This window comes from Raphanus sativus, chromosome 1, assembly GCF_000801105.2.
Source record: "Raphanus sativus cultivar WK10039 chromosome 1, ASM80110v3, whole genome shotgun sequence".
In the NCBI taxonomy this organism is placed as follows: Eukaryota; Viridiplantae; Streptophyta; class Magnoliopsida; order Brassicales; family Brassicaceae; genus Raphanus; species Raphanus sativus.
This window is the reverse complement of record NC_079511.1, coordinates 21,934,650-21,956,688: the sequence shown is the minus strand read 5'-3', so window position 1 is coordinate 21,956,688 and position 22,039 is coordinate 21,934,650. Positions and strand designations below refer to the sequence as shown.

Sequence of the window (22,039 nt, the reverse complement as noted above, 5' to 3'; positions counted from 1 at the left end):
TAAAAGTTGTTGACAAATATTATTGGTGTCCATTTCTTTATTGAATTTGTCGATATCTGTAGGAACTTTTAATCATTGAAACTGACACCAGTAAGCACTTTTAATCATTAAAACCGACATTTTTTACGGAAACAATGACATTTCAATTTGTTGTTTGTTCTTAACGGTTAAATTGTTAACAAAATACTTTTGGTATGAAATCTTTTAGAAAAACTAGAAGGTTGCTTTTTGGTCTGAAATGTTATTAAAAACTGCATTTACTGTTGCACGATGCTATATTTTGGATGATGGTACCTTCTAATGTTCTTGATAAATGTTTTGGTTTTCATTTCTTTATTGAGTTTGTCGATATTAATAAACACTTTAAATCATTAATACCAACAATATTTAATAGAGAAAATGAAGGATGATTTGTCATTTGTCATCAAATCTGAAATCCTATAACAAAAAAAATTGTATTGACTAATGCAGAAAGATATATTTTGGATGAAGGCAAATAAAAGTCTTTGATTTTTTTGAATTTATCGATAAATTAAAGACTTTTACTCATTCAATCAAGTTGTTGTTTGTCGTTAATTGGTGATTTTGTTTAAAATAATGTTGGTTTGCAGTCTTGTGCTAAAACTAGACTATTACTTTTGGTCTGAAATCATCCAAAAGTTCGTTAAAAATCTAGGTTGAGGGTTTGCTTTCTAATTTTGTTTGGAAGTGTTTTCGGTTTCGTTCTGTCAATTAGTTTTACTAGTCATCACTAAAAGTTACTCTATTGAACAATGACTATGGTCTAAATTGACTTATGTGGAATGTTATATTTTGGTTAACAGTAATTCTACTATATTCTAATTGTGAGCTTTTAGATAAGCATGGACAGTGTAGAATAGGTAGGTTTATAGATTTGTCTCCTGAGAATGAAGTGAAAGATCTTGTTTCTAAATGTGGGAGGCAGGAAGTAAAAATACATTTGGGCGCATACAAACCATGGCTCTTACACAGTAAAAAGTGGGTATTGGTTGGCCCACAATATGAAAGCTCGTAGCTCTTCCAACAGATCTCCACTAGAGCAACAACAAATAGAACTGAAAAGGAGAGCTTGGAAAATTGTGACAATTCCGAAGATCAAGATGTTCCTATGGCGGTGTTATCATGAGCCATCGAAGTAGCTGATAGGCTCAATTCGCGTTGACTTTATGTGGCAACATCTTGTAAATTGTGTAAATTTTTCCTAGATACTATCAATCATGTTATATTCCTTTGTGATACATATATGGATATCTGGTTGGAGTCGTTTGTGCCTAAAACAGCGGCTGGTTTCTCAAGAACCTTGGAGGACATTCTATTGTACCTGATGAATCTCATGGATAATATATAATGCAGTGGGTACTGGCATAGTGTTTTCTGTTATGTGGTTGATTTGGAATGTTTGGAATATTGTTGCAATACAGGAAACTACTTCGCAGATAGTTCAGATAGTTGACGAAGAAGCCAAAATGTGGTTTGAAGTCACTAAACAAGATGCTGGTCAGGAGCTATTGAGTCCAGCAATGGGCATGTCAGAATTGTGGCCTCCATCAGTAAAGGATACTATCAAATGAAATGTCCATGCAAATTGGAGGAACGCGTCACTTCATAATGGTGCAACATGGAATGCAAGAGACAATAGTTGCACGATGAGGTTCCACGCTCGTGAAGCGTATACTTGTTCACCAAGTAGGTTCATAGTAGAATTAAAGTGCATTAAATGTGTTATGAATAGTGCACGTGACCTTCATTTTGAAAACATATGAATTTCTACAGACCATCATAAGGATACCATTGATGATATCTTTTCTCATGCTCGATGGCCGATGTACATGTTATTTTTGAGAAAATTTCAAAACTTTGTCAATCCTTCTCATCAGTTTCTTTTGAAGAAGAACAAGCATGTGTGAATTCGGTAACCGGAGATATATCTAAGATTGTGCTATATGACGGTCGCTTTCAATCTTTTCTGGTCATGGATGGTCATTCTTGGCTTCACAGTAAGTTCTAAAGATAACCTTCAAGGCACAACTAAGTTGTCTTTCCTTTAAGATATTTGATGTATCTTTCTATGTTTCCAGTTATGATTCAGTATGTTGGTTTTTACCTTCTTAATTATTATATATATATATGTAACACTTGTTTCAGACATTAATAAAATAAAATAAAATTTTTAGTTTCACATATGACGCATAAATATCTTCTTACATATTATAATAAGGATACTATTTAAAAAGTGACAATTCTCCAAAATAGACTATTTTCAAGTTTTTGTCACAAAAAGAGACCTTAGGAAGAAAAATGACCAAAATGTTTCATTTAATAGGAAAAAGACCTTTATATAAAAGATTATAGTTTCAGAATACATGTTTTCAAATTCGAGATTTTTATAATTTTTTGATTTTTTCAAATTTTATTATTGAAATTAGAAAATATTTTTTGAAACTATTTTTTAAAATTTTCATTTTCAAATTTTTAATATTACTTTTTTATTTTATTAAATTTTAAACCTCAATCCCAAATCTCCACCCCTTAACTCTATATTCTAAGATCTAGATTAGTTAACTCAATGGATATAAGTGTATATTTATTTTTTTAATGAAACATTTTGGTCATTTTGATCCTTATAGTCTATATTTGTGACATCAAACTTTTTTAGTGCTATCTTGTATTTCTCTTTAAAAAGCCCATTAGTCTATTCACTTATTTATGAGAAATGTAAGTGCTTAGCGCTTAGTTTTAAAATAAATAGTGTTTAAATATATATTCATTCAAAACCACTACTTTTCTCTCGCATGCAACCAAGAAGACATTTTTTCTGGTGAAAATTACAACATCAATCTAGGACCACTGGTATTCTGTTGGTGGTTCTGTTCTCTTCCTCTTATTTAGTTTTTTTTTTTCAATTTCATCCTTCAATTTATGAAATTAAAAATTTTACATCAGTAATTTCATAAATAAGATCTCAACACTGGCTCCAGTGTTGGCTGTACTCTCGTTTCTTTTCTTTTCTAGTATAGTTATATATATGAATAAGGATTCTATGTGTCTAATTGTCTCGGTCGTCGCCAAACTCTCTAACGGTGATGTTTTTAGTTTGTTATGCCAATATTTTCTTCTCAATGGGAGAGCATTTATCCGGTGTTGAATCTCCATAATTCAAAGTTTCAATATGTCGGTTTTCTTTAGTGCGATGTGATCTCTGGTGGTTTATGCCCAAAGATATTGTGATCCCATAGCCTTTTTGTAATTAAACAAATTTATTGACAGTTTGGAAACTGCCACCTTGTTGTGGTTACAATAGTGTGCTTTGGTCTTGTTACAATAGTGGGATTTGGTGTGGTCATTCTACGTCTTTGAATACACTATGGATAAAAAGGTAATGAACTTTGATGGATTGAAACTTAATGAAATTTACGTTTTGGGTAAATTTGTGGAGGAAGATGATTCAATAGACCACGGGAAGTTATGTCAATGGTTGATCTCAAAATAGGTGAAGCTTCGTTGTAATTGTTGAATTTCTTCAATGTAGGTTGCATAGGCATGTCATTATTCTGGTTCCGAAACCATCTTCACCAACTGAAAATAATTTGTTGCAAAGGTCACACAAAGCTGTCGAAGTCTTACCATACATTCCATCGCCCATATAAAAGCTTCAAATTCTGCATGCAAAGGAGAAAGGCATTGCCGATTATTCCTTGCTCCCAATAGTCCATCGAAACCGTCTAATGTACTATACCATCCATTTCCTGAAAATTCTTGTCTTTCTAGGATCCATCCATAAAGCACCATCGTCCCTCTCTTCTAAGAGGGTGGTTTGTAATGTCTTTTCTATGTAAGTCTGGTCCCGATTGTGCCACCACTTTGAAAATATATTTATATTGCTTAAGATTATGTTTTAAAGGAAATATTTATTTTTCTTAATATCAGAATTATTTTTGTTAACTTTCCTTTTTTATGAAATCACATTATATGCAAATTAATTTTATTGTTAATTCGTTTTCAATTTATAAATGTTTTTTAATTATATATTAACTAAAAAGGAAACTTATAATTAACAGAAATTATTCAAAAATGAAAATCAATTTTAATATAGTAATTATATGTAATATTTTCAATTCACTAAGGGTGTCATCGTAATCAACCACCGTAAGAATTAACGTGAGTGCGACACGTAGGAAACTGACTTCTCAAATAATATTATAGAGATATTTCTATATCAAAACAAAGAAATTTTGAAAGTATACATTTTTAAATTTTAATATTTATCTATAAAAAATTGTGAATTTATATTCAACATAATTAAAATTTAAAGTTGACATATTTGCAAATAATGATGGTTTTCTAACTTTATGAACTTAGAATAATCGAGTTTCTCGATTTTGTAAAAAAAAATCATAAACATACTGAATACAAATAATTTATTTTTAATGAATAAAAACATAATATGCGTTTTAAGGCGGATAGTACCCTAGTAATTAACTTAAAATAAACTCATTTTTTAAGAACACGAGATTTCTATATATTCTTATCATTTTCCTTATTTCTAACAACCAAAATATGAAAACAAATCTAGCCTATTTTTGTAACCTACAACGATTCCAGATCCCTTTTATTATAAATATACCACTAGATTTTGATCCGCGCTTTTAAAGCGCGGATATTTTCTGTTGATTTTTTTGATAAAATATGCATGAGTTTATAACTTTTTATTAGAAAATAATAATTATAAAGTTTTTTGTTTGCTTAAAAATTTTTAAATGTTCTATTATAATATTTTAGTTTCAATCAGTGTTTTTATATGTGAACCAAACTTGTGGTTGAACAGATAGACCATGCATTTGATATATAACCCGTATATAGTATGTGTTAACATAAATAATTTGTTAATATTATTAATTTCTTGAATTTATTTAAATTTATATATAAATATACATATATGAGAATTAAAATTGTATAATTTGTCTATTTACAGTCATTCTCTATTATATTAGGTGATGGATATAATTTAGTTGATAAAAATGTGTTTGATAATATTTTGTTGAATAGTATATTTTGTTTAGACAAAATTGTTATTGTTAAAATATTTTATACACATTAATAGATTGTTTGTTAAAATATTTCTTTTACATATTCTGGCATTTCTGACATATTATAATATCAAATTTACGTACTGAATTTTGATTTTCAAAAATAATAATTTTTTCATTATTATTTTTGATAAAAATACAGATAGTTTTTAGTTTAGTGTTTGTAAGAAAATTCTAAACTGTAAAACAATAATATTCTCAAACATTATTATATAAAAAAGTTATATTGGAAAGTTTTTAGAATAATAAATATAGTAGCACATTTTGAAATGAAAATGATAAAAGAGATTTTACATGATTTAGTTTTCTTTTTAGTTTTAGAATATTTCCTAAATTAATTGTTTTGTTGATATTAATTAATTATAATGTGCATAAATATAAGAGTGGCATGGTTTTGTAAATAACTCTATAAAACAAAGACCAGAATCATAGGGGAAAATCGTTAAATATATAATATAATCGTTAATGTTTCTTTTTGACATTTATAATGGTTAGTGATTGTAAGAGTAGGAAACCGTTAATGATATAGGAGTAGGAAATAATGTGAAGTTTGTAATATTTTCCATTGATTAAGTGTTATTATTTTGTTACTTGAAGAGTTAGTTTAGGAACAAACAAATCTAATTAGTTTGTTCGTGCTACAATCTTTTTGTAATTAATTAAAATGAGATTGTAAAAGGTTAATACGAACTCGAGTGTTGCGCATATTTCACAAAGCATTATTGTAAAGAAAGAAGATTTAGGGTTTGTTTTTCAGTAAAAAGAAATATGATTTAGGTTTTTCGTTTTTGGGGTTAGATTCGTTTTGGGGTTAGATTCTTCGGGTTAAAACTGAATCACAAAAAAAAAAAACTACAATACAATAATGTTCTGTGGGATCACAATAAATTTTTGTGTGTAATATAACTTCTTGTACTATGTAAAATGTGAACAATTATTAAAAGTTGGTTTAGGAGCCGGTAATATATTTGTGGAAAATAGTATCTATACTGAGAATCCTATTTTAAAAATTTATGATTTTGCCCTTGGATTTTTATCATATTTACAAAACATGAAATGTCATTTTTCATCCATAAATATAATTAATTTTAATAAATTAATTTACCAAAACATGATAAATATGAGTTTACTTATAAACCGTAGGTATTACATTAAATTACCTAATATTTAGCTAATTTAAAAGATTGCAATCTTTCAATTATTTAATACTTAACAAAATGATTTTATAAATAACATACATATATACAATCATATCTAATTTTAAATTTATTGAATATTCTCAAATCTAGTTAGATTTTGTATAATTATTTGATTTCGTTTGATTTATGTAGATGACGATTCACTTTCACAATGTAAATTTCCACGTGTATCAATTTTTACTAATTTTTCTTTTATGATTTTTAATTAAATTTACATTACTGTAAACACACTAAGCATGACAACCATAGTATGACAACCGTATATACTAAGATTTTTATACATGAATTACATTGATTTAATTTTTCATTTTGATCAAAATAATAAATCTAAGCATTGCTTTCAATTTTTAGAAATGAATTAAATATTTTTAATAAAATAATAATATATTTAAAAAAAAAATGTTTGTAGTCACTCAAAATAAACCAAAACTGGTCTAAATAGATAACCAATACAATTATATGAATTTAAATGGATAAAATTGTTGAGAACTTAAAAGTAAATGAATTCAAAAGGTCGAGAACGTAAATCTGTTCGCTAAAAATAAGATGGATTTAAATAAAGTGGATCTATCATTTATATGATGGTTTGCTAATTTTATGAACTTAGAATAATTGAGTTTCTCGATTTTGTAAAAAAAATCATAAACATACTGAATACAAATAATTTATTTTTAATGTATAAAAAACATAATATGCGTTTTAAGGAGGATAGTACCCTAGTAATTAACTTAAAATAAACTCATTTGTTTTTTAAAGAACACGAGATTTGCATATATTCTTATCATCTATCTTATTAAAGCTGAAGTACAAATTCGGTGTGTTTGGATACTTGGATAAGAGTATTAAAAAAAATTGGTGTGTTTGGAAACATGGATTGTAGTCTTTTAAAAAAAAATTGTTTGGAAACAATTTAAATAACATATGTCAGAATTACCTATAAATTTAAATAACATATGTCAGAATACCTAAGCTTAACATATCAATTGGTTTGATTTAAAAAATTTGGATACGAAATCAATAATTATTTTAAGTATTTTTGGTGATTTGAATATACTTTAACTATTTCAGATATTTGTTTTTGACTATCTATATATATTTTCAAGTATTTTAAACCAATTTAAAGGTATCATTCTTGATGTTTTATATACATTAAATACAAAAATAATTAATATATAAATATATAAATCTATTTTTAGATAAATTCAGTACACGAATACTTCGGTTCGGATCCGATTCGGTTCTCTAACTAACAAAATTTTGAATAATTCGAATATTTAATCAATTTATGTTCAGGTTTGGTACTATATTTACGGATTGGTATCAGTTCTGTTCCTCAGATTCATTTTGCCAAACCCTAATAATTACATGAAAAACAAATATCATCATATTTTTAAAAATATACATCCGCGGAGGTGCAGAGATCAAAGTATAATCATTTATTTTAACAACAAGCCAAATAAATATGTTGATTGAAGAGCGAATAAAACAAAACTAGAGAAATACATAGTTTATCAGAGACATTCTATGTGTCAAATTTATTATAAAAATTTTTTTATTAAAATAAATAAATTCAATAATTACAAACAAATAATATATTTTATAAAAGTGAAAAATAATACACGCGCTTTCGAAGCGCGGGTCAAAATCTAGTTTTCCTTATTTCTAACAACCAAAATATGAAAACAAATTTAGCCTATTTTTTTGCAACCTTCCAGATCCCACTTATTATAAATATACCATTCCATCTTAGTCACTTTATACCTCAAAAATCGATAAAAACCATGGCTCCTAAGTGAATCTTAAGTTTCACCGACTTAAATTTTATAAATGCCCACAAAATATGATGAGAACATTCGGGTCTTCCGATCGAGTACAAATAGGTTCCTTTCAGATCTGAGTTTGTAGGGTGCTCGACATTTGGACCAACTAGGTATTTGAAAATAAATCAGTTCTGATTTGGGTTGGTTCCTTTTTGATCCGAGTCAGTTCGAGTCTGTAATTCAACTACCCGTAACATGCATGTAATTTGGGTACGTAAAATGACTGGCTCGGTTCGGGTATTTAGCACCAAAACAGACTCAAAGTACCCGAAAAGTTAAAACAAGAAAAATACCCTAAAATCAAAGAAGTATCCAAAAATATTTAATACTCAAAAGACCCAAAATTTTATCCAAAAAACGAAAATGTTCAAAGTTTTATCCAAATACCCAAAATATATTTTAAATTTTTTTGAAATTTTATCCGAAACCTGAAACTATAACCAAAAATACGAACCCAAAACTTAAGAAACAAATATTTATATACTGAAAATACCTGAAATACCCAATATACATGATATACATAAACACATTTTGGGAACTTTGGTTATCCTGACTCAAATAGGGACCCGCATGTCCAATAAATATGTGTCGGGTTTAGTTCGTGTTTTTGGATTCGGGTAAATTTTTATGCCTGACAGAGAATTAATATATAAGAGTGGAGATGTAAAACCTAAAATAAATTAATTCATAAATTATAAACAAATTTTCTTATTTGATATAATATAATTTTATAAAATAATAATATACAACAAATCCCAAAATACCAATGTTTTTAAACCAGACCCGAACACTGAACCGGATGATGTTCTGGATCACTAGGTCATTTGGTCGACCGCGGGTGAACCGCGAATTAATAAATGAATTGGTTTTATTATATAATAATATATTAGCTATGAAAATAAATATATAGAAACTAAATTTAAGTATTTCTAAATGTTTTATAAAACATAAAACAATAGAATAGATATTTATAAAATATTTAACTTTAGTTTTTATATTTAATTTTCATTTGACATGCAAAATATCAAAAAAATAGTTTAAACTATCTAATTTTTTTTTTGTAATGAGTTAAGAGTTATGAAATCTAACAAAAAATATCAAGACTTAAAAATTCATTAATATTTAAATATCTAATATGAATAATAAAATTAAACTTCAATTCCAAAATAAACCAAAAGTAAAACATCATTAATAAATTATCGATAATAAAAATAAAGTAACACTAAATCTAATGAACTAGTTCTGGTTTTCTCTATCATCATTCAGTTTATTTTTTCAAGTAAAAATTATTAAAGTAATAAGTAAAAGTTTTAAATTGGTTTTGGTTCAACCAGTAACTGGGTTCAAGATTTTAATGGGTTGTTGCGGGTTTTGTTTGGTTTTTAAAAATTGGATTTTTTACAAAACTTAAATCAAATTTATCTTAGATCATCGGGTTTATTGGTTTAACCGCAGGTAGAACGAATTTCAAAACACTGCAAAATATCTAATTTTGAATTTTCTTTTTCTTGAACAACTCAGATCTAATTTTGCTTATAACCCAAAATATCTTCCGGATCAAAATATATAGTATAGTTATTAGATGAAGAAAATACTGTTTAACGTGACCCATTGGACTTGTTAAGTTTCAACAGACCCATTAAATTATAATCTTAACCGGTTTATGGATTATAGTCCTAACCGGTTGACGGATTAACAACAACAACTTCTTCTCCTTCTCTCCCCAACCTTACGATCTCTGAATCAAAACCCTAACCCTAATTCCCCAAATCCGATTCGTTTCTCTCTCTCGAGAAAAAAGCTTTTCGATTTCTTGATCGTAGTTGAACCCCCACATCAGAGAAGATGGTTTTAGCGGAGCTCGGCGGGCAGATTGCCAGCGCCTTACAGAAGATGAGCAATTCGACGATTATCGACGAGAAGGCTCTTAATGAGTGTTTGAAAGAGATCACTCGCGCTCTTCTCCACTCCGATGTCTCTTTCCCACTTGTGAGGGAGATGCAGAACAACATCAAGAAGATCGTCAACCTCGAGGAGCTAGCAGCTGGTCACAACAAGCGACGGATCATTGAGCAGGTTTTGTTTTTTTTTTAAATAATTGGATTGATTCATTGAATTGATTGTATTGTTGTTTGTTTCAGGCAATCTTTAGTGAACTGTGTAAGATGTTAGACCCAGGAAAGCCTGCATTTGCACCCAAAAAGGCTAAACCAAGTGTAGTTATGTTCGTTGGGTTACAAGGTGAGGTTGATTGACATAAGAGATTGTATGTGTAATTTCACTCGTGTTGACTTGTTAATGCTTAGGTGCTGGTAAGACCACAACGTGTACCAAGTATGCTTATTATCATCAGAAGAAAGGGTACAAGCCTGCTCTAGTCTGTGCCGATACTTTCAGAGCTGGTGCTTTTGATCAGCTCAAACAGAATGCCACCAAGGCTAGGATCCCTTTTTATGGAAGGTATGAAGATTTATATTCTTGCACACCTTTGTTACTTGGTTTTCCAATATAATAGTAGCTCTCATTCAGGAGTCTCTGTATGAAGTTGTTTGATTTAGGATCGAGATTTGGCTTATTTAATAACGTTCTTTTTTTCCATTTCTAGTATGTTTCGCCACACTTCTCTGCGTGCCACTTATGTTTAGGAGTTTCTTTAAGCCCTTTTACCTGTTTTTTCCTTGAGGTCATTATCTTTTTCTACTGCAATTACCGCGAGTATAGTTTTGAATTTGCTTCAGTGACAGTAAAAGAGGGAGATGAACGAGCAAGAAGATATTCTATAGGGTATATTGTGATTAAAGAAAGTGCTAATGCTGGGTTGTGATTCTTTGCAGCTACACGGAATCAGATCCTGTGAAAATTGCTGTTGAGGGAGTTGATACCTTTAAGAAAGAAAACTGTGATCTTATTATTGTTGACACCAGTGGACGCCATAAGCAAGAAGCTACTCTTTTTGAAGAAATGCGTCAAGTTGCTGAAGCAACAGTATGTTCTGTAATCTTGAAGTCTTGTGTTTGGTTGATGTTGCAGGCTCTGATCATGGTCTGCTCATTTTGCAGAAACCAGATCTTGTTATATTTGTCATGGACAGCAGTATTGGTCAAGCTGCATTTGACCAAGCTCAAGCATTTAAGCAAAGTGTTGCTGTGGGAGCTGTGATTATCACTAAGATGGACGGCCATGCCAAGGGTGGTGGTGCTCTTAGCGCGTAAGCATCTTTCACCTACTGAATCTCGTTCTATGAAGTCGAGTGTGAAAATCTTTCCAGTTGGACGATTGAAAGTGATCCGTTTTCATATTGTTAGTGTTGCAGCTACAAAGAGTCCTGTGATATTCATCGGAACAGGAGAGCATATGGATGAGTTTGAAGTGTTTGACGTCAAACCATTTGTCAGCCGTCTCTTAGGTAACTTTCATGGCTTTGTGGTGTGGAGAGTAATCGAAGTCTCTCAATGGGTTGGTTTGTTGACTCGGAATCCTTTTTAAATGCACAACAGGAATGGGTGACTGGTCTGGATTCGTGGATAAACTACAAGATGTGGTACCTAAAGATCAACAGCCTGAACTTCTGGAAAAGCTCTCTCAGGGTACCTTCACATTGAGAATTATGTACGACCAGTTCCAGAACATACTGAACATGGGTCCACTGAAGGAGGTCAGAGAATCTCTTGCCAAAAAAAAATACTTTTATTAGGCTTAAGAGCGCGAGGTGCTTGAGTGATATCATCAACCTGAGGTTTTGGGTGTGTGTGTAGGTTTTCTCAATGCTTCCTGGAGGTGCTGCTGATATGATGCCGAAAGGACATGAGAAAGAAAGCCAAGCCAAGGTAAAGCGATACATGACAATGATGGATTCTATGACAAACGAAGGTGAGAGAAATAATGTTTTATAATTTTGATAATGTTTCCGAGTAGAATTAATAAGTGATGGTGTTTGTGTTTGTAACTGGTGCAGAACTGGACAGCTCGAACCCGAAGGTGTTTAATGAGTCAAGGATGATGAGGATAGCGAGAGGGTCAGGGAGGCTTGTAAGAGAAGTGATGGAGATGTTGGAAGAGTACAAGAGGCTAGCAAAGATATGGAGCAAGATGAAAGGGCTCAAGATCCCAAAGAGTGGGGACATGAGCGCACTGTCGAGAAACATGAACGCTCAGCACATGAGCAAGGTCCTCCCTCCTCAGATGCTCAAGCAGATTGGTGGCATGGGCGGTCTACAGAGTCTCATGAAACAGATGGGCTCGGGCAAGGATATGATGGGAATGTTCGGCGGCAAAGACAAATAGTTTCGTTCTTTCTTTCTCACCTTAAGAAAACAACACTTTGCTCGTTTGTCATGATTAGTCTCTTTTGTTTTTTTTTTTTGTAAGCAAATCATTTTATACCAAATGAATACTGTTTTACTTTTCAGCTTTTGCGAAACCCTCTTTGAATCAGTAATAATACAATAAGGAAGAAACAATAAAAGAAGTAAGTACCACTTTTGGGGTAACTTTTAGTAGAATAGGATGATCCTCTTAGTCTATTGTGCTCTTTATCAAATATAGTTTCCTTTGGTTCTGTCATTCTTCTCAATTCACTTTAGTTTCGTTCATGTGATTTAACCGTCTTAGAGACTACATCTAATTAATGATCACTTCAGGAAGAAACGCATCTGATTTATAGACAATTATTCTACATCACAAACCAAAGACAAACAACTGATGGTAGTAAGATCAAATCTTCCTGAAGACAACGAACTGAAGGAATCAACTCCAGGTAAATTTCTCAGATTATTACAAGCACTAATTGTTATCCAAACTAATCAACTATGCTCAAAGCTAATAGTTTGAAAGCTCTCACTAGTAGAAATGCTGTAGCACTGTGCTCAGACGCCTTTCTTTGTGAAAGATACTGGTAAACCAAACAAACAGATGGAGTTTGATCCAATCAAGCAGCATAGGCATTTCTGTCCCTGGATCTGGGCGATTTTATATATATTTTTAATTTGTTCTGACCATTATATAACTGATGAACTTGTAAAGAACGGGAAGTAATGATCTTTGTGAGATCATGCTGAATTCTTTGTTACATGAAAAGAAAGTTTGATGCTAGACATCATGCTGTAAAGTTTTAACCAAAGGAGAATAATCTTTGTGAGATCATATGTCTTGATAAACAGACAAATATTGATTCCAGGTTTCCCACTCGCAAACTACAACACAGAATATAAAAACAAACAAAAATATAGAGACATACACACAACTCTTTAAAGTGGAACTTGAATGAAGAATCAATGATAAAAGGTATATTATTATATATAGGAATAAGAACTTGATTTCCAGAGATTTACACAAACAAAACTAGGTATTACACAATTGATTAATAAGATGAGTTAATCAGAAGCAACGTGTTGGTCAATAAGAGTTCCAATGTGGTGTCTGTGCCTTCACCAAAGTGCTCAGTCATGTACAGAGATTTTTGTTGCACCCAAAGTTAAAGCCTAGTGAGTTGAGATTGTTGCTGCACCCAAAGTTAAACCCTTGTGCCCCATGTAAAGCTGTACCGAGATTGGTGGTATACGGAGGAGTCAACCCTTGGTCAAAGCTTGAAGAAACAGAGTTGGGAAGTCGAGTAAACGTAGCGGTTTCATGGTTAAACAGAAACATTGAGAATTTACTCGATTGATTGGAGGAACCGGTTGTGGCATAGTTATAAACAGGAGGGCTCATATCTTGCTCGGTGCTTGTTGACGCATCACCACTCATGAGGAGAGGATTGGTTAATGATCCTATTTGTTGTTGATGATCAAAAACAGGATCGTTAATTACCGGCGGACAAAAGTTCATCATCAATGGATTTTCCTCCTCGATTAGTGAAGAAGAAGAGAAGTCATTGACGGGGAAGAAGCCATAAGAAGACGCCTCCGGAAAGTTGTGATTTTTATCAGACACAACATCAAGAAAAGGGCTCTGATCTTGCACGGTCTGATGATGATGATGATCCTGGGAGTAACGAAGGTGACGAACCCTGTCTTGTAATATATGAAACTGATCTACCAACGAACCTTTGAAATCTCCAACTTTCTTGGTGAATCTTTTGCGTTCCTCTGCGTCGGTAAGAGATCTTTTCTTCTCGTCCACCAGTTTCTTGTTGTAGAACTGTGAAAGATTCGTGCTTTTCTTTAGCTTTTCACCGTCGCTTAGGTTTCTATACTTGTCGAGAATGCCTGTGACTTGTGACTGGTCTTCGGGCATGGTGTTGACGAGATTACCTTCGCGGTCGTAGTGTAGCACACAAATCTCGTTATCGCAGAGAACGGTAAGCTCCAAAGCTTTCTTGAGCATCGTCTTCTCTCTTGCCAACAAGAACGGTTTCTTGAAACGGGTTTGGTTGTTTGTCACAGAGAGCTTCTTTTTCTTCATCTTTGTCGAAGAATCAGAAGAAGAAGAAGAAAAAGAAACCATGGCTTCGAGAGTTTTGCAGGGAGAAGAGAAGTGTGAGTGATTAGTTTCGAGAGTTTTACAGAGAGAGAATGAGAAGTGTGAGTGATTGATTAGTAGCGTGACCAGAGGGTTTAGGGCTGTGTATATTTATAGATTTTGATTACAGTTTGTTGATTTCCTTTTTTTGATGTATTATTTTCTTTTTTCTCAATCGGTTATTTCCTTTTTTTGCCATCTTATTATAGCCGTTAGGGATTTTTACCGTGTCCGTGTGTTGCATACATTTTTATTAATTGTGTATAAATTCCCTATTTTTTTCTTTCAAAACGCATACGAATACTCGATAATTTTCATTTTTTGTCCATTTTATTTAAGCCGTTGGGACTTTTAACCGTTTGTTTGTGTTGTTTACATTTTAGGTAATTAATTAACTGCATAAAGTTTATTCTTGCTTTCAAAACCCATACGGAAGCACTTGACAACATATCAGAGACGAGAGCCAACTTACTACAAAAGGTTTGTGAATCTAAGGTAAGCTGCTACTCATTGCCAACTGTAATAAACACCATAACACTTTCTTCATTCTCATTACGGTTTTGAGTTTGGTTTAATTTGGTATGATTTATAGAAAAAAATTATACCGAAAGCTTGTTGTCTTGTGATCCAAGTTGGAGTTTTTGAACTCACAGAGATCTCGTTGTTCTTCATCTTTGTTGCAGAAGAAGAAAAAGAAAGAGAATCCATGGAAAAAACACAAGCTTCGAGATTTTTACAGAGAGATGAGAATTGTGAGTGATTAGTAGCGTGACCACGAATGTTTAAGGCTTTGTATATTTATAGATTTTGATTACGTTGTTGATTTCCCATTTTAACTATTAAATTACTGTATTATCCATTTTTCTTACTTGGTAATTTTCATATTTCACTATTTCATATAGCCGTTGGAAGTTAATACCGTGCCGTGCTGTATACATTTTTAATAATAAAGTAATTTATTAATTGCATAAAGATTCATTTTCTTTCAGTTGCTAATCGGTGGTTAGATTTGCAGATCAATGTTGCATCGTGTTAGATTTGATTTTTCCAGTAAAAATTATTTATTATCAATTGTATAATTTAATTAATTAACTGCGACTTTTTTTTCACTGTCACAAAATCTTAAGTTGTTCGGTTGTTTCAATAATTAGGATTAGTTTCTCCACTCTGCTGAAAACAAGTGAGACCAACACGGCATAAGGTAGCGTCGTCTAACCGCCGTTCTAAGCCCACTCGTTTAACCTGAGCTGCGACGAAGAAGATAGAGGCGAATCTAGCTCCAAGTATCTAGGGTTTACATGAGCGCAGCAGGAGGAAGAGAAAGAGGAAGCTGAAAGGGTTTGACCTGTGCTTAAGGAATCTCAATTATTCTTAGCTACCATTGCAATCTTATTATTATTGTTTATTAGAATAGTATGATCCTTAGTCAATATAGATCCCTTTGGTTCGGCATTCTCCTCGATTCGTTTTAATTTCCTTCACATGATACAACTGGCCTAGATGTTTGCAGGCACAAAAACTTATCAGTTTATGTGGATGGGAACCACGGACACTTCCTTATGTTATGTTACAGAAAATAGCGATCAAGACATGTTGTGTTAAACATCTTCTGTTGCTGGAGATACAGGTAAGTCAAACAAACAGATGGAGTTTGATCCAATTAAGCAGAATATTCTTTAGGCACAGTAATTCGTTTATTAGTTTTAGGATACAATGATCGGATTATGCATGACTTCTGGTGGATTTGATATCGTTTTAGATTTGTTTTGAGCATTATATAACTGATGAACTTGTAAAGAACAAGAACTATATGCATTTCTGTACCTGTAACAATAATTTCATCATTCTGATGTCTTATATGCTTCTCTTTGTCATGTTGGCAGGTGGGTGATCCTTTAACATCTGTTCGGAACCTATTTAAGTCCCATCCTCGAAAAATCCGCTGAAGAGCCAACCGAATCAGGAGAGAGGAAGAAGAAACAATATAGAATGCAGAACAAGTTTGAGCACGGTAAGCAGAGAGACCTGGATGTTTTATTCGAATTTCGAAACCAAAGCGCACTGTCGGATTCCCATGTCTGCTTAGTAATAAATAGTATATCAAATCGAAGTTGGATGCGTCACGATTTGGAAATGGGCAATTTGGTAAATATAGAATGCAGAACTATACCTGACCCCCCTCTTTCGGATTCCCCCTCTTCAAAACTATACCCTAATCCCCCCCTCCCCTCTTTCGATTAGTGAATTCATGGATAAGTATTTAAATTCTATACCTTTCAAATTTGACAAAAAATATATTTTAAAATCGTTTTTAATCCTATTTTGATGATTTTCGTGAAATTATTAAAAAACATTTTTTTGATTTTTGAAATATTTTTATTAAATTCTATAAATCAAATAAAAAATATTCACGCTTCTGATTTAATTTTATGATTTTTCGTTAGACACATAAAATTAAAAGAAGAAAACTATCTAATAGAAATTGAAAAATGAGAAATAAGGTCACGAGAGAAATTGCCTCCAATGGAAAATTGTCTTGTAATAATATTCCGTCTTCGATCATTGTCTCTGTTTGTTGGGAGAAGCACTGTTTTATGGTTAAGCGCTATAAAATTAAATCCAAAACAAATAAAAAACATCAACCAAAATCATAAACCGATAATGTACAGAGACAAAAAGTTTGGTTAAACAGAGACAAAAAAAGTTACTTAACTTACTCGTATAATGTATTTGTTGTTGGTAAGGATATTAATAATTTTTGCCAACTAAATTCACTTTAAAAAAAATTGCAGATAATCTAAAGAAGATTGCAAAAGCTCAGAGCAACTAGTTCAGAGTATAGAAATGTGCACTGGTAAATAAGAAAAACGTTACAAGACAAAAAGAAAATGCTAAGAACAGAGATTTGATCAAATCAGTACGATAAAACGCAGCTTTTAGCATGGTCTGCTAATTCCAGTAAATTATTAAATAAATAAATAAAAATCTCATTTTCCTGACAAAATCTATCTGGTATATACACAACAGGAAGCAAGCATAAGCTTGCTTCATCCTTATCTAAACCCTGAAGAGAAGCACAAGTTTTATAACATCTCTCAGCAGCTCCATCTGTTATGACGGCAAGAAACAATGGAGTTCCATTTATATATTAGCTCTTCTTTACTTTGCTAATATATGCCTGAAATTTGAACACAAAGACATCGGTTAATGAAACCTCAAGTGACTGTAAATTGAATCTTGAGCTGAGGAGACAAAACCTGAACAAGCTTGGTAAGTTTTGGTTTTGAAGCTGATAGATAATGGTCGATCTTCTCTTGTGTCTGAGGAATGTTTCCAGCTTGAATAGCGCCCGTAACTTTGTCAACTGCCTTCTTGACTATGTTTTTGTAAGCATCTTTGTTCATTCCACCTTCTTTCCAGGCAGGTTTCAGAAGCTCCTTAACAATCTCCACAAGAGCGAACTTAAACGCTTTCATTCCCTTTGGATCCTTTTCTTTCTTGCTGTTTTCATCGCCTGCTCCATCATCTTCTTCTTCTTCCTCTCCTACGTTCTCAGCATCCTTCCCGGTCTCATCTTCTCCTTCTTGTCCACTCTTTCTCACATCTGCCTCTTTCCTAGCTTCTTTGTCTATCTTTTTCTCCATGTTTTCCTCAGAAGAAGCCTTTGGATTTCCAGCTAATGAGATCAAACTGTCGCTGTTGTTTATCTGTAATGTAGTAACAGCTGGAACCACCACTCCTGTTTGAATGGAGTTATTAGTAAGGAGGTCACTTTGAGTTTGTGAAGAATGTTCCTCTTTCCCATACACTTGAGGCACCTGCATTGCCTGTTTGGGATTCAAAGTAGATTGAAGCTGCCCGTTTCCAAAAAACTGGGCTAGAGTTGCTGAGATGTTACTAATATGATTCAGCTCTTCCCTGCTCACAGTGTTTTGAGCACTTCCATTTTCAGGAAGATGTGTAACAGTAGCAGCAGGAGGTAGCAGCACTTGACTTCCTCCAACAGCTAGTGGGGTGCTTTGGTAAGGCACTGCACTATGATTCTCAATGTTCTGACTGAATGCTTGGATTGGAGGAGCGATGTTATTACTGGCACCACCATGATGTGAAGTAGCTACAGTCTTGTCTCCTAGGGTTGGAAACATACCAATGCGCTGAGATGTAGCTGCAGAACCATGCTCATAAGCAGGTGCTAAAGTATCTTTAATTACACCGTGCTCTTGGTTAAGAGGTTTGTTTAAAGTTTTAACTCCATAGTTCCAATCTGGAGACATCTCCATGTCACCAATCCAGCTACCATTATTATTCTTAGCTCCCTCACCAGACTTACCTGTATCTGCTCTTTCATTCCATCTATGACTGTTCCGCATCCTCTCTGTTGTGCCACTGTGATTATTATTGTCATGTCTACTAAACATCTGGTCTTGTTGTGGCTTTCTCTCAAGATGGTGAGAAAATCTGCAACTTGTGCCATTACGACAGTTCCCTACCGCAAAGTACCTGCACGGAACATTGGAGATCCTGTTGTATTCTCTCTCAGGAACATCCCTTCTGTCTCTGTGGCTTCTCAAGATAGGATCTGAAGTTTCCCTTCTTGAATTACTATGATCCTCTGGATAATCAGACCTCCTCAAGGGATACTCTTCTCGTGAATCTTCACTATAGTGTTTGGAATCTCTATTCTTGGCTTCCCAATCATAGTCACCACCAGCTCTACTGTATCGACCATCAGTATCTCTCCCTGACCGTGGCGAAACACGTGCTCTCGTCTTGTGTCTGTCATAGGATCCTCTTGCATCTCGCCTTACCCTCTGAAATGGACTTCGGCTACGGCTACGGCTACGGCTACGGCTCATGCTCCTGCTGTTACTTCTACTTCCACTCCTATGACAGTAGGCCACAAAATCAATCACACACAAGTAATATTATCTCAGCTTATCTATAAGAACAAATAAGAAATTGTTTAACCGACACTGACCTACGGGTTCGAGGCCTGTCCCAATACGGTTGCCTACTTTCATCTTGTTCAGAAGACTTTCTAGTATCATAGTAACTCATCATGGCATCATCCCCATGACCATCCTCATGTGAAACTCTGCTTCTGGAAGGCCAAGCTTCTCCTGGATGTTGTCTAGACTTCAGATGCTCCTCCTCATCATTATCATCATCAGGAACAGATCTCCTGCTTCCATTTCTACCGTTACCCTCTGGATAGAAGGCTGCACGCTCAGGATCTTTGTCGTGGTAATAAGAACCTGACTTATGAACGTAATCATTTCCATTCTCAGTGTCTTCTTGCTTGGAGTCCCATTTCGAAACACGTTTCCTCCCAGAACCACTCATTATTCTAAGTAATAATGAAGAAAGTCTGCAGAGGAGAGAGATTTGTAGCAAAAAAAAAAAAGAAGAAGATTAAGTACGCTTCAACTAAGCCAAAGCTTATAATCAAAGTACATGTGTCAGTTCTCAAAAGGACAAGGCCTAAGATTCTAGACCAAATTAAAGTAACTAACTGCCGAGTTTTGTCTGAGATAAGAGATCAAGGGAATGAATCAAGCATCAGACACAAAACAAAAAACTAATCTTTCTAAAAGAACCAATATTGAAGGTTAAGATCCTGTCTGAATCAATGCTGGAACAGCTACTCTGCAGCTAACAAGTTCCTTGACCGTTACTCACGAATAAACTGAGCTAGAAGAAGCAACCTCGAACTAAATTTGAATCTGTAGTCTCACGCCCTACTTAAATTGGAGCTTATTCAAGTTTCTGGAAACCCTAAATTCAAGAAAGGGGGCTAATTAATATATTAAGACACAGAGAAAGAGAGAAGAATGAGACTTACGTGAATTCAGAGAAAGAACGGCATTAGTCACAGAAAGAGAGAGAGGGGGAGAAAGCCTAGCAGCGTGCGATTTTAAGTGTTCATCAACGATGTGTGTATCTATCTAACGAGGATTCATCGCTTCTAGGGTTTCCAGAGAAGGGTACGACTTGTGGTCGCGAGGAAGGACGAAGACTTTTTAACTTTCTGCTTTCCTTCTGATTAGTTTGAGTTTGAGCTTTCTGTTTCTTCTTCGAGAAGAGGTTTGAGTCTTTGCCTTCCGCGTGGTGGGACCCTACTCATAGGGTTTTGCTTTTGTGGGTAATCCCAGCCGTTGGTTTAGTTTGTTGCTTAACGTACCGAACACCATCACTTTTATGTTCCGCTGACCAGCACCGGTCTGAACCAATTGAAGTTGAACCTTTCTAGTTTTTAATAGCTTTTTTTTTTGGGAAATTCCTCTGGTGAAAGTTGAAAAGCTCTGTCTTCTCTCTAATTCTCCGACCAATCGTGTGTTATCTGACCAATGTCGGTGGGTTTTCTCAGCCACGATGTCGGTCGGATCTTGTTTCTTTTTCTTCTTCTCGGTCTTGGTGTGTAGATCCTTTTGGCTAAGTTTTGAATCTTTTGTTTGTGGATCTAGATCTAGATTGATGTCTTACGTGTGACTTTCAGGGGTTGGGGTTGGGATTGGTTGCATGTCCTTACCGAGTTCTCTCCTTCTTGCTCTTCGTTGTTTTATCTGGATTATGTGATCTGTGGATCTGAGATCGAGGGTTTGTGGTTAGTTCTGCCTCTGCCTCCGTCGTCGCTCTTATTGGATGTCGCATGTGCTTATGTTGGTTCTGTCGGTGGTTTTGTCGGGATTTGGAGGATGGCTCATCCTTGAATCATTGTTTCGGTTCAGTTTCTTGTAGACCGGTTTATATCTTTGTTTCCTTGTAGAGATTATCCGGTTTGTTCACAAGGATGTGGAGCTTCTTTTCTTTCTCATCTTGTGTCATTGGGAGTCGCATGATTCAAATGGTTCTTCTCTGCGTCTTCCCAGGTGTACCTCCTGGTCCTGCTTGTGGCTCTTCCGGTCCAATACTGATGTGGAGCAATATATAGAGTGTGGTTGGTGGTTCCCTTCAATAAGTTCGACCGTAGATGTTTGCGTCTTCTCATCTCCTCTTTTCCCGATTGATTCTCACCTATATCAGTGTTGTTTGATTGGATATAATCTGTAATGTTAGGTTGAAAGCTTATTAGTTTATTTATAGTTTCCAGGGATATTCTTTTGTCCGCTGGTCATGGTCTCTAGGGAACGTCTTAGGTTCCGCTAGCTTTAGTCTCCGGGGGCGTTTTTGGCTCGTTGGCTTTGTAATCCGACCTTGTAATGTTGTTCTTGATGAATGAAGTTTCACAGTGTTAAAAAAAGATGCTGGAAAAATGTACTTTCTCTGTTTCAATTTTATTGTCATTTTTGAAAAAAAATATCGCTTCAAAATAAGTCTCTTTTCAGAATTTTAATGCCAAATTTATTAATAATAGTGTGCCTCTGTCCATAGTAATGCTTATATTTTCGCCAATTTAAGAGTATCTCTAGAATCAATATCCAAGTTACTAAACACTTTATTATTCCTACCCTTT

At 33.8% G+C, this 22,039-nt stretch overlaps 3 protein-coding genes across 3 annotated transcripts; 1 reads left to right on the top strand and 2 right to left on the bottom strand.

Annotated features, from left to right (window-relative positions):
* The first annotated feature begins 9,807 nt into the window (after window positions 1-9,807).
* On the top strand, window positions 9,808-12,531 carry LOC108834847 (signal recognition particle subunit SRP54 3). Its single transcript, XM_018608167.2, has 9 exons — window positions 9,808-10,203; window positions 10,269-10,368; window positions 10,434-10,587; window positions 10,962-11,112; window positions 11,187-11,335; window positions 11,433-11,533; window positions 11,625-11,782; window positions 11,883-11,997; window positions 12,083-12,531. Exons 1-9 carry the CDS (start codon window positions 9,973-9,975, stop codon window positions 12,409-12,411), a joined length of 1,488 nt encoding a protein of 495 aa, XP_018463669.1. The 5' UTR covers window positions 9,808-9,972; the 3' UTR covers window positions 12,412-12,531.
* A 973-nt stretch (window positions 12,532-13,504) lies between these two features.
* LOC108834849 (agamous-like MADS-box protein AGL93) lies at window positions 13,505-14,655 on the bottom strand. Its single transcript, XM_018608170.2, has one exon. It carries the CDS (start codon window positions 14,569-14,571, stop codon window positions 13,570-13,572), a length of 1,002 nt encoding a protein of 333 aa, XP_018463672.2. The 5' UTR covers window positions 14,572-14,655; the 3' UTR covers window positions 13,505-13,569.
* Window positions 14,656-17,539: 2,884 nt separating this feature from the next.
* LOC108834848 (zinc finger CCCH domain-containing protein 38) lies at window positions 17,540-20,659 on the bottom strand. The gene is made up of 4 exons (XM_056987804.1): window positions 20,429-20,659; window positions 19,565-19,954; window positions 17,844-19,470; window positions 17,540-17,764 (listed from the first exon to the last, which is right to left on the bottom strand). Exons 2-4 carry the CDS (start codon window positions 19,927-19,929, stop codon window positions 17,735-17,737), a joined length of 2,022 nt encoding a protein of 673 aa, XP_056843784.1. The 5' UTR covers window positions 19,930-19,954; window positions 20,429-20,659; the 3' UTR covers window positions 17,540-17,734.
* Between the last annotated feature and the right edge of the window lie 1,380 nt (window positions 20,660-22,039).